Source organism: Myotis daubentonii, chromosome 2 (assembly GCF_963259705.1).
Source record: "Myotis daubentonii chromosome 2, mMyoDau2.1, whole genome shotgun sequence".
Classification (NCBI taxonomy): Eukaryota; Metazoa; Chordata; class Mammalia; order Chiroptera; family Vespertilionidae; genus Myotis; species Myotis daubentonii.
The window spans coordinates 57417300-57432125 of NC_081841.1; the positions used below are offsets into that span (position 1 = coordinate 57417300).

General features: G+C 40.5%; 1 protein-coding gene across 26 annotated transcripts in view; it reads right to left on the minus strand.

The window, feature by feature from the left end:
• Positions 1 to 14826, minus strand: part of R3HDM2 (R3H domain containing 2) — a 189614-nt gene that overhangs the window by 33722 nt on the left and 141066 nt on the right. For 11 of the 26 annotated variants that reach the window (XM_059683350.1, XM_059683348.1, XM_059683341.1 and 8 more), the window contains 9 exons: positions 11742 to 11765; positions 10002 to 10043; positions 6832 to 6918; positions 6196 to 6322; positions 5225 to 5303; positions 4270 to 4329; positions 3597 to 3737; positions 3042 to 3150; positions 222 to 317 (listed from right to left, as the gene is read on the minus strand). In XM_059683350.1, coding sequence (XP_059539333.1) covers positions 222 to 317; positions 3042 to 3150; positions 3597 to 3737; positions 4270 to 4329; positions 5225 to 5303; positions 6196 to 6322; positions 6832 to 6918; positions 10002 to 10043; positions 11742 to 11765 — 765 coding nt within the window. The remainder of the gene's footprint in view (positions 1 to 221; positions 318 to 3041; positions 3151 to 3596; positions 3738 to 4269; positions 4330 to 5224; positions 5304 to 6195; positions 6323 to 6831; positions 6919 to 10001; positions 10044 to 11741; positions 11766 to 14826) is intronic. The other 15 variants (XM_059683342.1, XM_059683333.1, XM_059683337.1 and 12 more) reach the window with 6 other exon arrangements.

Below are 14826 nucleotides of genomic sequence, written 5' to 3' on the forward strand. Positions count from 1 at the left end.
ATGCCATACAGCAGAATGTATTAAAAAATAATATAAATAAAACTCTGCAGCTTCCTAACAAGCCACATTTAATTTTAGAGATCAAATCTGGGGCTGGCTGATTTTGGTTAAAAAACAACAACAACAACAACAACACATTTATGGAGGGTTCATTCTATTCACAGTTCCAAAGATTAAGAGCTAAAAGCTATGGGCTGACATCTCTCAGAAGCTACACTTACCTCTCGGGCAAATATTCTCTCTCGGACCCTTTGATATTCCTCCTCTCTCTCTTCTATTGACTTGCTCCTCCTTCCATCCTGCAATGGAACTCTGATCTAGATCGATGAGCAGAATTAAGCTAGTTAAGTTCTCCTCGTACTGCAAGCTCACTGCACACCAGCAAGGAAGAGAAACCGGGAGAGTTTATAGTTGCCATCAAAAAAAAAAAAAAAAGAAAAAAAAAGGGGGGAAAAAAAAGCACTAAAATTTCCACTGGGTACATCTGACCATGCAGTTTGGGAGATCAGGTTTTCTGGATGGTTGGGGCCTCTCCATCTCCCCACCCCCACCCCCAGAGTATCAAGAACAACAACTATTTATGAGGATTGGGTTGCTTCCTTATAGTATTCAGGTACTCTCCAATCAGTAAGGATCAAGAGAACAGCTGAGGGAATAAACAACATTGCTCTGAAGGGAAAGCAAGGGATAGGAGGAAGCTAGAGAGGGAGAAGAAACATGCATTTAGCAGAGCTGAATGTAGAAAAGAGTTTTACAGATCTAGCATCTGATATTATCCCTTCTTTAGTCACTAATGAATGCCATGTCCTGAAGATTCAAGTTGCACACAGCTCGGCAAAGAGGGCTTTGGAAACAAAATCCCAAAGGTAAAGCTAAACTCAATGCTTAAGAATTTTTTTCTCATCTTAACTATAACTCCTGGAGGAAGGGAGAGAAAAATTACAGAAATAGAGAAGAAAGAGAACAGAGCAACACAATGAGGTAAAGAGAAAGAAAGGGTGAAGAGAACAGAAAGAAGGATGGACAGAGAAAGGAACAGACAAGATAAGGTGGGAGGAGGGGATAGAGAGCGATAGGAAGGGAAAAGAAGAAAATGGTGGATAGGGAACCTTATATCCTCTGAGAAATGTAGTGAGGTGACTAGAGGGATGGCTGAGCAGATCACCACCTCTGGCTGTCTACCACCCAACTCTCCAACTCTGTCTTTTCCTCTCTTGGCCTGTGAGTTATGAGCACTATCTTGGGGAGGGTGTTATAGAGTGTCCTTTCCCATGCTGCTCTTGAAGGCAAGGAGCTCTGAGGGAGGTAACCCATCAAATGAATGTCATCAGGTTATAAGATTCTGACCTTCAATTCAGCGGCTTTAGAAACTTTAGATGAAACAACCAAGAAGACTGCTGCTCTAGGTTGACTTTCCCCATCTTCACCAATCTCCAGAGATAGGCATACCTTCAGGAGTATCAACTTTTGACTTGATTTAGTTCTCACTAATCTTAACAACCTAAATTCTACTACATGTCTTTTTACAAATCCCATTCCAAGAAGACACAGGACTTTATGGCGCTATATTGTCTTCAGCCTCTAGTACTAGTAAACCAGTGGCAGAGTAGAAAGTACATAATGGGCTTTGAGGTCAGGCAGCATCTCAGCTCTGTCACCGCCGAGTAATGTCACTTCATGCAAATAACATCTCTTAGCCTCAGTTTTCTTACATTTAAAGTGGGGCTAATAACCCCCATCTATACTGGGGTGTGGAGATTAAAAGATAATGTATATGTGTTAGGAACAGAATCTAGTTCAGGAAAAACACCCAACAGAATAGCAATTACAGTGTTTATTATTAGTATCACAGACAGAAAGTGCACAGAGCCTAACCTATTGTGAATCAAGCCTGAAGCTGAGAGATAAAATAGGCACAAATTCCACTCATGTGCCTTGAGGCCTGAATAATTCCTGATCCACAGAAAAAAGGTTTTAGGAAAATGGAGAGAAGGGCATCAGGATGGAAAGGCTCTTTCTTATTTTTTAAAATTTGTTTGTCTTTTTGTATATTTCATTGTTTTCAGTCAGACCCAGCATGTTTGTCCACAACAGATAATGGTACTTTTCTCAAAAAGACTCCCTCAAATACTCAAGTAACAAGCAGGAAAGTCCTGGTCTCAAGACGATACAATATAATACGGAAACTAATTTTGACTCTAGAGGTAAGATACTACTATAGTTATCATTAATTAGTGAGACTCAAATTGGCACTATCCAACCATGCTCTTCAAACCTTAATCCTGGTTCTCCACCTAACCTCCTTTGGAGGCCAAGCAGAAATAGGCTGATCTAAACTCTACATGTGGCTTGAAAACTAACCCCCAAATAATCACTTGCTATCTAAAGGGTGAGCTCAAAGTCAGAGAAGCCAGGCCCATAAAGGAACGGATGGGGCAGACTGTTCACTTCTCATTCCTATAGGAGTGGATCAAAAAGGGGATATTGTCTGAGGTTCCCAACATCAAAAGCCAAATTAACTCACTCACCTTGGTGGAAGGACTTGGGAAAAGAATTTGCAGAAAAGGAACAGAAACACCTTTAAATGTGGGTAAATCAGATCACAAGTTTGCCAGTTCAAGGCTAGCCCTGAACTAGGATAAGAGTGGAAGTGGGATAAAGTAGCTTTGAGTGGTTCCCAAAGAAATCCCTAACTATTAAAGAAAGAAAGAATGAAGTCATCAACTGAATCAAGGCAGAAGTAGGGAGGGACTTGCTTTGTCCCTAAATGATGTGGAATTAGAAGTCAGTGGCAGAACCAGGGAGTTCCAGGCCAAATAAGAAAACCCAGCAAACCTCAGCACCATGTCTCTCTGGGCTAAAGGGTGGCATTCAGCACAACAAGTGTAGTCAACCCTCAAAATTAAGCCAAAGCCAACTCAGTATAGCTCAATACATTTTTCCATATTTCAAGTTTTCTCCATCCCACAAAAATTCTTCTGCCCTCCCAGTTTCTCTTACTGCACTCTCTCTCTCTACACCCACCCCTTTCCATTCTTTACCTGGTTATCATCTCGGTCCATACTGGCATCATCTCTCTTGAGAATGAATCTCTGTTGAAATTCTGTATTTTTCTCATCCTTTATATGTTCTGAGAACCTCTGTTCAGGGCTGCGATTGGGAGAAAAATGTGGAAGGAAGGAAGGAAAAAGCCCTTTTGTTAGGAAGCAGACCTCCTAGTACAGGTCTCTTAAATTCCACACTCCCATTCAGGGGATTTCTGGAGTCAGGCATTCAAAAAGTCACATAAGGTGTAATGAAATCCTCAGGGTCTGTTCTTTATACATCTACAACTTGTCTTCCTCCAAAGTTGTATCTGTCCTATCAGCAAAGGTGAAGAGAGGCCAGGGGCCAGTCTTCACAAAACATCAGTGCCGTCTAGAGAATCTATATCCAACACCTCACAGGAGTGAGGAAAGAGGAGGAATTGATGATATAGCCTCCCACCCCCACATCCACTTCCTTCCCCCGAAAGACATCTTGATCCTATAACCTTCCTCTTCAACCCCAGAGGCTATCCCAGGAAAGTCTTCCCAATCTGTGGTTTCTTCCCTTACATTCTTGTGTTACTGGTTTTGTTGATAATGACAGCTTTTCCAGTTTGATCAACATTGTGGTCCATCCCAAAATAGGCAGCTACCCGGTGTAATAGCATCCGGTGATATGAGGTCATCTGAGGGAACTTCTTGAACTGGTTACTGAAGGGAAAACCGGGGGGATAAATAACAGCCACTTGTAATTTTCCTTAAAAGTATCTAAAATGGGGTATTTCTTAGGAGAAACAGACATATTATAAGAAAGATATTTATTCAATGGGAACCAAAAAGGTTCTCTCAGCTTCTTTAGCAATAGTCTTTTATAGACCCACTACACACATTAAGACTACTCCTTAAGTCCTAGGTCTCATCTACCTGGATAGTCTACAAGGAAAAAAGGGAGAAATTTAAGAATAATAAAATATGAAACAAGGGCTAGCTGCTGAAAATCTATATATTTTTTCAACTAAAGTTTATGCAATAACTTAAACACCTCACTTGGTTCTCACACATATACTCTTTAATACATACTGATTACTACCCCCCCACGCAACTCCTTTTGGTTTCCAGTGAATAATTACATCAAAATTCAGACTTTAAGGGAAAGATGAAAGAGGGAGATCCTAAAATTGTACCTAAATTTCTTTTGGTGCCCCTCCCACCTCTAAATTTGTATTTCATTCAAATAACTTACTTGTTGTCATTAATAAATTCCAGAATCTCCTGTTCTAATTTTAGCAGCATCATTCTGTCCCTGTTTAGAAAAGATTAAAACAAAACAAAAGCAGCCTCCTATAGGTATTCAAAGCAAGGATTGAGAACACAACCTGCTCATTATAAAAGCTGAAGGGACAAAGAGATCCAAACCCCAATAGTGGACCAAAATGCAATGGCTACTGAACCTCACTGACTTTTCGTATGTTACTTTAAAAAAGGAAAATAATTAACAGAGTATGGAATCTCAGAGGGAAGGCCGGGGAGGGTAGGTGGGTGGGTGGGAGGTAATCAACCAAAGATCATGTATGCATATATGCGTAACACATGGACACAGACAATAGGGTGCTGAAGGTTTGGGGGGCGGGGAGTGGGCAGGGGCGGGCTGGAGAGGGTCAATAGGGGATAAAAGGGGACATATGTAATACTTTCAACAATAAAGAATTATAAAAGAAAGAAAAGAAAAACAACTGCGTATGCATTTTGCAGATCCTGCTAACCATGTACTTTGTTATCCTTATCAGAAACCTAATTCTGTTGGCAGTCATATTCATATAAATACATACTTTACATTTATTCACCTAATTATTATTCTACATCCTATATGATTTTATAGCATTTTAAAACTATTATGGTTTAGCTTATGTACAATTACTATTTTTTTCTGTGCTTTTTAATTGTATTCCCAAGCCTTCATATTTCTTTGTCTCTGCATTCTTCTTCCACAGAATTTTTCTCAACTCTTCTGAAAGGAGAAACCTCAATATGAGGATATTCTGAAACCCTCACAGAAAGTAAAACTACACTGAAGAGAAATGGTGGCAGGGGGATGGGTATCCTGAGATTCTAATGGAAAAATCGGAGAAGCTACCTGGCCTTTGGGTATCCTTCTGGCTGCTGGCCCCTTTGCCCCATTCATCAAATCATGCTATTACCTTGGGTTCTTTTTCAGTGTGTTTACAAGAAATTCATGTAGGTCTATTCCAGTGGAGTCCGTATATTCTTGGCTGGAGTCTAAAACCACCGCAACAAAATAAATTTAAAATAAATGAAATTGCCTTGCATAACATCTAATCCCAAGCAGAAGCCTACAACCTGATCAGGAGAGATGAGAACAGGAAAAGTAGAATCAAACGTTAGGGGTTTTAGCTTAAAAACCAGAATGACTTTGATTTGCCAGCCCCCCCCAAATTCCTCATGACAATTATAGAAGGTAAAATATAAGTCATAGTTTTGCATCAGGATTATAGTGAAAAGCCACCTTACCATCAGTATTTACTGAATGCCCTCACCAAAACAAAGCTGTTTTTACTCTACTTAAGGAAAAGAAGGTCCAGGTAAGGGCAATCAAGGCTGAATTTTGCATAATCTCAGCAAATATGCTCAAATGTTGATTATTTATATGATTTTTTTATAACATTTTAATTCCATGGTTGCTTTTTTCCTCTCAACTATCATTTTATGGGACCATGTCTTTTTTCTATCAGCCCAAGAGTTTAAAGCCAAAGAGAACTTAATAATAATATGCAAATCTGCACTGCTAAAAATAGTTACTTTAATCATCCCAAAATATGAAAGGTATCTGGAGGAGCTGCAACCAGCGATGATCCATGTCACTGTTTATTCCAAAGCAAAAATAAAATCAGAATTGACTACGTCTTCCTATGGGTAGCACCAATGTTAATGGAGCAGCTCTCTGTGGTATGACATGAGCCCCTAAGACAGGGTTGGATAAAGCAGCAAAGAAAGTAACTTTGTTAGGTACCTTCTCAAGCAACCATGAAGTCCATAGGACACAATAAACTGTTGGGCCAGTTAGGCCAGCAGATGCCAGACTTCAAGATGGAAGAAAGGGCACTGAAGAGCCAGGCCCTAGAACAGATTAAGAAAGAGGGAAAGTCCTCACCTCTAGATAGCATCTTCCTTGGAACCTTTTCTTTGTTTTTGTCCTTGTCTTCCTTTTCAGAGACATCCTTTGTGGACTTTTCTTCCTCTTTGTCAGAGGGGCAGCTGATGTGCAACTGAATTATATCCTTGGACAAGAGTAAAGAGAAATATAGTCAAAGGGAAATGGATTTTAATTCTCTTGTAACCCCCTTAAATCTCAGAGAAGATAAATCTTGGGGTGGTAGCATTCTCTTATAGAAGAGGGTATTTTATTAATTAAATTGTTTTAGCTTTTGTTTTAAAAAAAGGATAAAGGCCAAACCTTTTCTACAATCACAGCCTTATATTATATAGGCAGCTCAAGTTACACTGGCAGTTCTTGGTATAAGAATTAGATGGAAATGGTTCTAACCACCAGAGGGAAAGGGTGTGGGTTGGAAAATAATATCCAGCCCTGGGATCGGCTTGTCTGCATCATCGTGGGTGGTCCAGGTGTGAAGATCTATACTTCATGATCTCACCCAGGCCATGCTTTACTATAATGGCTTGTATCGAAGCTTCTGATTTCCAAGCCTAATGTTGATGTGGTTGCTATACTAGTTTACAAAACAACTGCCAAACTCAAAAGCTGCACTTACTCTTATAAAGGACCTACCTGGGTTTCTAGTGACCCATCAGCAAATGGGGCAGAAGACTCCTCACACACTGCCAGACTGCGTACCAACTTGAGCTTGGAATTAGACTGAGAAAAAACAAATAACATATATATTCCCTTGGCAGACATTCAGAAAGCTTTTGGCTGAATGATGGACATCCTCTTTGGCTCTGTTGCTGCTTCTATTAAATAAGGTTTTTTAAAAAACAGATCCTACTTGCCAGTTCCTGATTCACTTGAAAGATAATTCTTCCCACCCCCAAAGAAAGATAATTCTCCTGCTTATAACAGTAGACATATAAAAACAAAAAGGCTACTTTAGACAGATAGGAAAACCACTTCACTTGGCCCTCCCATTTCCACCCCCTTCTCTCTCCAGCCCAGTGCTCCAATTTCAGACTCAGAAGTTTACTGATAACACACAACAGTAGACCTTAGTAGAAAGACCCCAGATTTAAGAGCCAGAAGCCCTAGCTTTAACTCTTGTTTTTTTGCTTATGGACTACAAGAACTTGAACTAATTACTTGACCTCTCTGGGTCTCCGTTTTTCAATAAAACTGTGATAAAAATACTTAAAGAGCTGTTGTGAGAATTAGATGACATAAAGCATATAAACATACGTATCATAAATAGTGCCTAGTGTACAGTAGACAGAAATGCTAAATGACTCTAAACCTTAGGTGGTAATGATGGAAAGAAGTGTCTAAGAAAAGAATAAGGAGAAAGGTAGAAAACCATTCTAACAATTGGGAATTAATGTGATAAAAAGTAAATCCATTCGGTTTATTTCTACTGGTGGGAGAATCCCAAAAAGGTCTGAAATCCATTTTGCAAATCACTGCTCTTCTAGGGATCTTCAAAGTCAAAAACTATAGAGCAGCGGTTCTCAGCCTGTGGGTCACGACCCCTTTGGGGGTCAAACGACCCTTTCATAGGGGTCGCCTAAGACCATCGGAAAACACATATATAATTACATATTGTTTTTGTGATTAATCACTATGCTTTAATTATGTTTAATTTTAACAATTAAATTGGGGGGTCACCACAACATGAGGAACTATATTAAAGGGTCGCAGCATTAGGAAGGTTGAGAACCACTGCCATAGAGTGACTTATAAGAAATTTACCTATACACATTTACTGAGTTCTTACAATACAATCGAGGTTTACCATGAATACAAAAGTACAAAACTTGGTATATGTATTCTATGTAGAGCAGTATTATGAAAAATATTTGCAAGTCTGTCCTGGACCATGTGGCTAAGTTAGAGCGCCAGCCCAAGCACCGGAGTGTCACAGGTTTGATTCCTGGTCAAGGGCACATACTTGGATTGCATGTTGGATACCCCTCCTGGTGGGGTCGTCAATGGGAGGCAACCAATCAATGTGTCTCTTTCACATCAATGTCTCTCTCCTCCTTTTTCACTCTCTCTTAAAAAAACAAACAAACAAAAAAACTCAATGAAAAAATATCCTCGGGTGAGGATTAACAAAAACAAAACAAACAAATAAAAAACTTTAAGTCTGAAGAACTGATTTCAAGCCTAGTTCTGCCACTTACTAATAAATGTCCTTTGTCAAACACACTCAGTCGCTATAAGCCTAAGTTTCCTCAACTGTAAAATGAAGATAATAACTATCTTACTTAACTCAAAAAGTTCAGGAAGGCCCTAGGTCAGTGGTCGGCAAACTCATTAGTCAACAGAGCCAAATATCAACAGTGCAACGATTGAAATTTCTTTTGAGAGTCAAATTTTTTAAACTTAAACTATGTGGGTAGGTACATTGTTATTAACTTAATTAGGGTACTCCTAAGCTGGCCTTTGCTAAAAACGTCCTCAATCTGATTGAGGTACGTTTGCTGAGGTCAACCCCTTCCAACTTTCCCATCCACACTCGTCTTGTATACTTGTTTCGTCTATCTCCTTTCTGAAAACCGACTTCTGCGCATGGGCCATGAAGTTTCAATCGCACTGTACATGCGCGCCCGCACGAGGTATTTTGTGGAAGAGCCACACTTAAGGGGCCAAAGAGCTGCATGTGGCTCGGGAGCTGCAGTTTGCCGACCACTGCCCTAGGTGGTTTGGCTCAGCGGATAGAGCAGCCTGCGGACTGAGGGTCCCAGGTTCGATTTCAGTCAGGGGCACATGCTTGGGTTGCAGGCTCGATCCCAGGTGGGGGGCATGCAGGAGGCAGTCAAACGGTGGTTCTCTCTCATCATTGATGCTTCTATCTCTATCTATCTCCCTCTTCCTTCCTCTCTGAAATCAATAAATATATATTAAAAAAAGAAAGAAAAAAGTTCAGGAAGAAGTGACATTGCAGTGAACACCCTCTGATTGAACTTTAATGTCAAGAACATCACTGTGGATTAGGCCATATAAAGCAAGACGCAGATTTATCATACATAGTGGCCTTCTTTAAACCCAAGCAACAAAATGGCTGGGCCACTCTCAAATTCTGCCATTATTTTTCTGGGGGAAAAGGGTGGATGCCCTTAATTATTACTTCTGGTGATAATTCTTCCCACTGCAAGAAAAGTTTAACGTTTTCCAGTTTTCCAACTAAAATTAATATGCTAGCACATACTAATAATATACAGTCCTTCCTGGTAACACTACTTAAAATAATCTGTGATGTGCTAATTTTATCATACAATGATTAAAAACTAAGTCTTCCTCCTTGTCCAACCTAAAAAGTAAAATATATATTTTAAAAAAGGGCTATATTTTTAGGATGTTCAAAATCTTGAATCATTTCTACCAATGGGGCATGATTAATCTAAAAAAAAAATTCATAAAGAAAAAAATGTTGAGGGAAAAAAGTAGGACTCATATAGCAGCTATTCTCAGAGAAGCCAGAGCTGAGTAGAGAAACTAGCATTACAGTAGAACTAGGACCAATTTGCTCAGGCTTTTGTGGGTATCCCACAGTTAACAGAAATACATGTGGCTGAACCAGAGATAATGGAGAAAAATATAGCCAGACCTTATAATAGGATATGTATGCATGCATGTCTCTCTGTGTGTACATGTGTATGTATATTCACAATTAGGCAGAAACCTTCGCCTATGTATAATGCAAATAAATGAGATATTAGTGATAAGTTTATTTGTAAAATGTATTACTAATAACACCAGGAAATAAATTATAGAGAAAAGGTGCTCACCTTGGCTCTTTTCCTGGCATGACCATGGTTGGATGTCCGCCTCTGTTAGAAGGGGATTAGAAAATATTAAAGGTGGGGAAAATCAACACAAGTTAAAAGCAATACAAGTTTACAAAGAGAAAGCACTAACTGCAAAACTGTTACATAGCCAAATTATGATGAGACCCACTTGGTGTGGTTATTCCCTGTGCTATAACTCGAGCAACCACGACACAGAAGCCACTACAGGCCACTTACAGACAAATCACCATTCACCATGCAGACAAAAAGTAGGAAGATATTGACTGGTTGGCCTATTCCACAGATTGATAAAAATTACTTTTGGGTAAACCACAGAACACTCTTGTTTATGATACTTGTGGATATGAAATATGACTCCTAACCATCACTTATAATATCTTTATAGGACAATCCATTCAGAGTTCCAATCTGAAATATCCAAATCACCTATCCGCATTGCTGCAGAAATGGAATAAAGCTCTTGTCAACCGTCTTCCTCCGACAATTGCCCCAGTTCTAAGCTCCTGATGGTGGCTCTTATTATAGACTGCCTGGGTCAGGAATACAAGATGGGACAGGATAAAAAGTAGGGAGAATGGAAGATATGGATAAGACCTCTGGGGCAAAGGGAGGATAAGGAGAATGGGTAAGGAGTAGGGGAGAAGATAAAGGATGAGGGCCTGAGGTTGGAGGAGGGAAGAAAAAACTAATTAATTGATGAAGTTTCTGAACAGCTGAAAAGTCAAAATGCGGCTTTTGGAAAGAGGCTGGGTAGGGTTATGTACGGGATGAGGTACTTAGGGCTTCTGAGATGATTAGAATGGAACTCACTGGCACTGGAGTAGAAGAGAACTGAGGCAGGTGGGTTGGGGAGGGAAAACAAGACAGAGTCAGAGTACCAGCACACTCCTGGGTAGGTGAGGATTTCCTTTTCTTCGTTGTCTTCTCTAGTTACTGAACAAGACAACTACAATGCAAAATGGAGAACCGGAAGAGTGAATGGAAAGAGTAAGAAATGACAATGATGGTGGATCTGGTCAGTGGCAAGATCTTACAGTAAGGGAAGAGTAAGAGTCCAGGAATATGAAATAGTATTTTGTCATTATTTTTTCAGATAGGTAATAACACAAACATTCAAGAGGTATTAATGGGGGCATCTGTCCTCCAGCTACCTGGTTCTCTCAATTAATACTGAATTTCTAATAACCTTTCCAGAGATCTTTTATGCATATAAGCTTATCGTACATGTGTATACACACAAGTTTATTTGTTTTTAAACCAAATAGAAGTAGGTTGTACACATTTCTCTGAACCTTGCTTTTAAACTATTTTTTTTTCATGGATATCATTTTATAGAAGATCTACTGTCTTTATTAATGGCTACATGGTATTCCATTGTATGGCTGTTTTATAACTTATTTTACCAATCCCTTAAATTGCACCATTTTGGAAGTTTCTGAATGTTTGTTAGTATAAACAATGTTTCAATGACCATACACTGAGTATACCTAAAAATAAAGTATATTTTTATCCATTTAAAAATTTTATACGGTAAAGTATTACCAATTGCCTTTCAATGAGGTTTTATCAATTTATAACCCTACAGCAATGTATGTATAAATCTGCTTATTTTCCAGAATGGATAGTTTTCATTCAATAGTCAAATATATATTAAAAGCATAATATATCTACTAGACACCATGCTAACTACTAGAGGATACAGAGATAAAAGACACAAACCTTGTCAAAAAGGAACTCATAATCCTGTTGAAGAAGACAAATAGACAATTACAATATAGTACATTAAGTATATTACAGAGGTTCTTGTGGAGTGCTACAGGAACACACAGCATAAGTGTCAAAGTCAGACCTTAGCAATATTGAGTGCCTGTAAAGAACTGTGTTGGGCCTTAGAGATACAATGATAAGCCCAAACTGACCTAATCCTGGGCCTCAGAGCTTAGAGTTCTGTGGAGAAGATAGACATTAATTGAAGAATTATACAATATAGATCTGCAATAGGTGAGTAAGGTTGTCAAGGAAGGCTTCTGGGAGAAAGACACATTTGGATTGAGTTTTGAAGGATAAATGGATATTAGACAGATGTTGGCAGAGGGGATTTAGGGGCTGGAGGAGACCAGGGAAAGAATACAAAGGAGGGCATTCTAGGCAGAGAAAGCTTGTACAAAAGCATGCTTTCCCAAAACTTTTCAGTCTCTATTTATAACAAGGTCAAGGATTCCTATCACATAGGCTGAAGCATAGGACGCCAGAGGTGGATGATTGGCAGGTAAGGGACTAGGTCACAATATGTAAGGCTGACAAATCTGGGACTTAGCCTAGGGCAATAAGACACACAGAAAGTTTGAGGAGAATTAACACAATCAGATCTTTATTTCACAACCATCTTTCTAAAGCAGTATGGTAAATGAATCAGAAGGAATTACAATTTTAAAGGCAGAAAGTCCAGCTAGGAGGCCATAACCAGTTGGTTAACTGAAGGACCCATCTAAGTTCAATATATGTTAAAAGTCAGAGCCTGCCCATTCTAAACTGAATCTCAGAACCTGCCTTTTATAGCACTGTTTCCATGCAAAAGATGTTTTGAGCTCCAATTGCTGACTCCAAGAATAGTTTCACACAGTATAAGTAATCAAAGTCCCCTTCCCCCAAACTTTTCACCTCCAGTGCATAACAGGCGCTCCCTTGACAGCATCAGTAAGATTCTTGGGGAGACTTCTAGAGTGTGAGTCAGGGGGAAGGTAGGGAAAAGAATAGCACTTTTAGTGTTGTTGAAGGGATACATGATCTTTTGGGAAATGGTAGAGGGGAGAGGGCTTCCAAAGGGTGGCCAAAAAGACTGGAGACTTTGTAGAAGGAGCAGGGGCTCCAGTAGATGGCAGCAGCAGCTCCACCTGCTCTAAGGAGCTGCAAAGGAGTCAGAGGGGAAACAGGTTCCCTTCTCCCTGTCCAACTATTTGTATATCTATGTGAAGACATTTTTAAACCAAGTGAGTGTCCATAAGGCATATAAAACCTATACACATCCTTTCTTTTCTACCTGTCTTAAAGAAATACATAAATGCCGGGAGCCGGTCCATCCTTGCTGTTTCAAGGGACCTGGCATATATGGCATACGGTTCTTAATATGTTTGCTCACCTTCTTGGCACTGTGTTTTAACCAAGGTCACCTCTCCGAGAAAGGTTGAATCCCCAGGTAGGGATTTTCCCCTGAAGTTAGGGAGGGAATAAAACCCCTCAACTAAGTGCCAGGCGGGTAATTAATCCCTTTAACTACAAACAATCATGCTTAAACTACATAATCTTTTCTCCCTGGAATGGAGATAAGAAACGCCCTAACCTTTGTAATAGAGATTGATAGGATTGAATCAACTGGTATAAATACAGATGTAACAAGACAGAGAGAGACAGAACTTAGAACAGAATCAAGAAGACAGAACCTACACGGAGCCTAGAGACAGAAGAACTTTGCTGGAGAGAGCATGCCGGAGGATCCTGGAGAGGGACTGGCCTCGGAGCCTAGAGACAGAGCCTAGCGGGAGAACATGGCAAGGGATCCTGGACTGAACCTGACTACAGAAATTGGCAAGAGAACCTGACTAGAACCTGGTGACTGAACCTGGCTGGAGAACCTGTACAGAACCTGGCTGGAGATCCTAAGCAGAACCTCTCTGGAGATCGAGACCAGAACTTGGCTGGAGATCCTGGCTAGGCTGCTGATCAACTGAACACTGTCTCCATGTCCTTCCTTCTTCGCCGACTCCGTCCACGCCTTTGGGGACCCCTGGACCTGCTGGGGTTGGACCCCGGCATCTGGCGCCCGAACAGGGACCCCTAGGTAAGCGCCCCGCACTCGGGACGGATCGGACTCCACCGTAGGAAGAAGGTGGATAGTCTTCGCCGACTCCGTCCACACCTTTGGGAAGCCCTGGAACAGGATTCCCCTAGGTAAGCCCCCCCCCCCCTCATTGAGAACCCCACACTCGGGACGGATAGGACTCCACCAGGGTACTGCGGACCCCCCTATAGAGGATAAGTAGGGTAAGAAGGTGGATAGTACAGAACTTAGATTGAGAAGATGTGCCTTACTGAGTCCAAAGAAAGAAGACTCAGTATTGATTCTTAGATTGAGAAGATGTGCCATACTGAGTCCAAAGAAAGAAGACTCTGTATTGATTCTTAGATTGAGAAGATGTGCCATACTGAGTCCAAAGAAAGAAGACTCTGTATTGATCTTTTAACACATATGCTTGCTAGCAGAGGAGTTAAGGTTACTCCCAGTCAGATGGAACATTTTATACAAGAAATACGTCCATGCTTTTCTGAGGAAGGAAAGGTGCCGGAAAGGTAAATGTAGAGGCATGGGAGAAGGTAGGCCCAAGGAGCCTTATCCTTAACCCCACTGCAGCCTTTCCACCCCGGGAAAGTGCAGGATTGGCGAGCTCTCCTTGGGGTGATAGATCAGGACTAAGGTAATAGCGGAAAGCGCCAATCCTACTCTTAAAATGGATATAAGAGAGCATTTCAGTTTTTTCTTTTCAATGCTTGCTTTTAAAAAATAAAAAAGGGGGAATTTGCCGGGAGCCGGTCCATCCTTGCTGTTTCAAGGGACCTGGCATATATGGCATACGGTTCTTAATATGTTTGCTCACCTTCTTGGCACTGTGTTTTAACCAAGGTCACCTCTCCGAGAAAGGTTGAATCCCCAGGTAGGGATTTTCCCCTGAAGTTAGGGAGGGAATAAAACCCCTCAACTAAGTGCCAGGCGGGTAATTAATCCCTTTAACTACAAACAATCATGCTT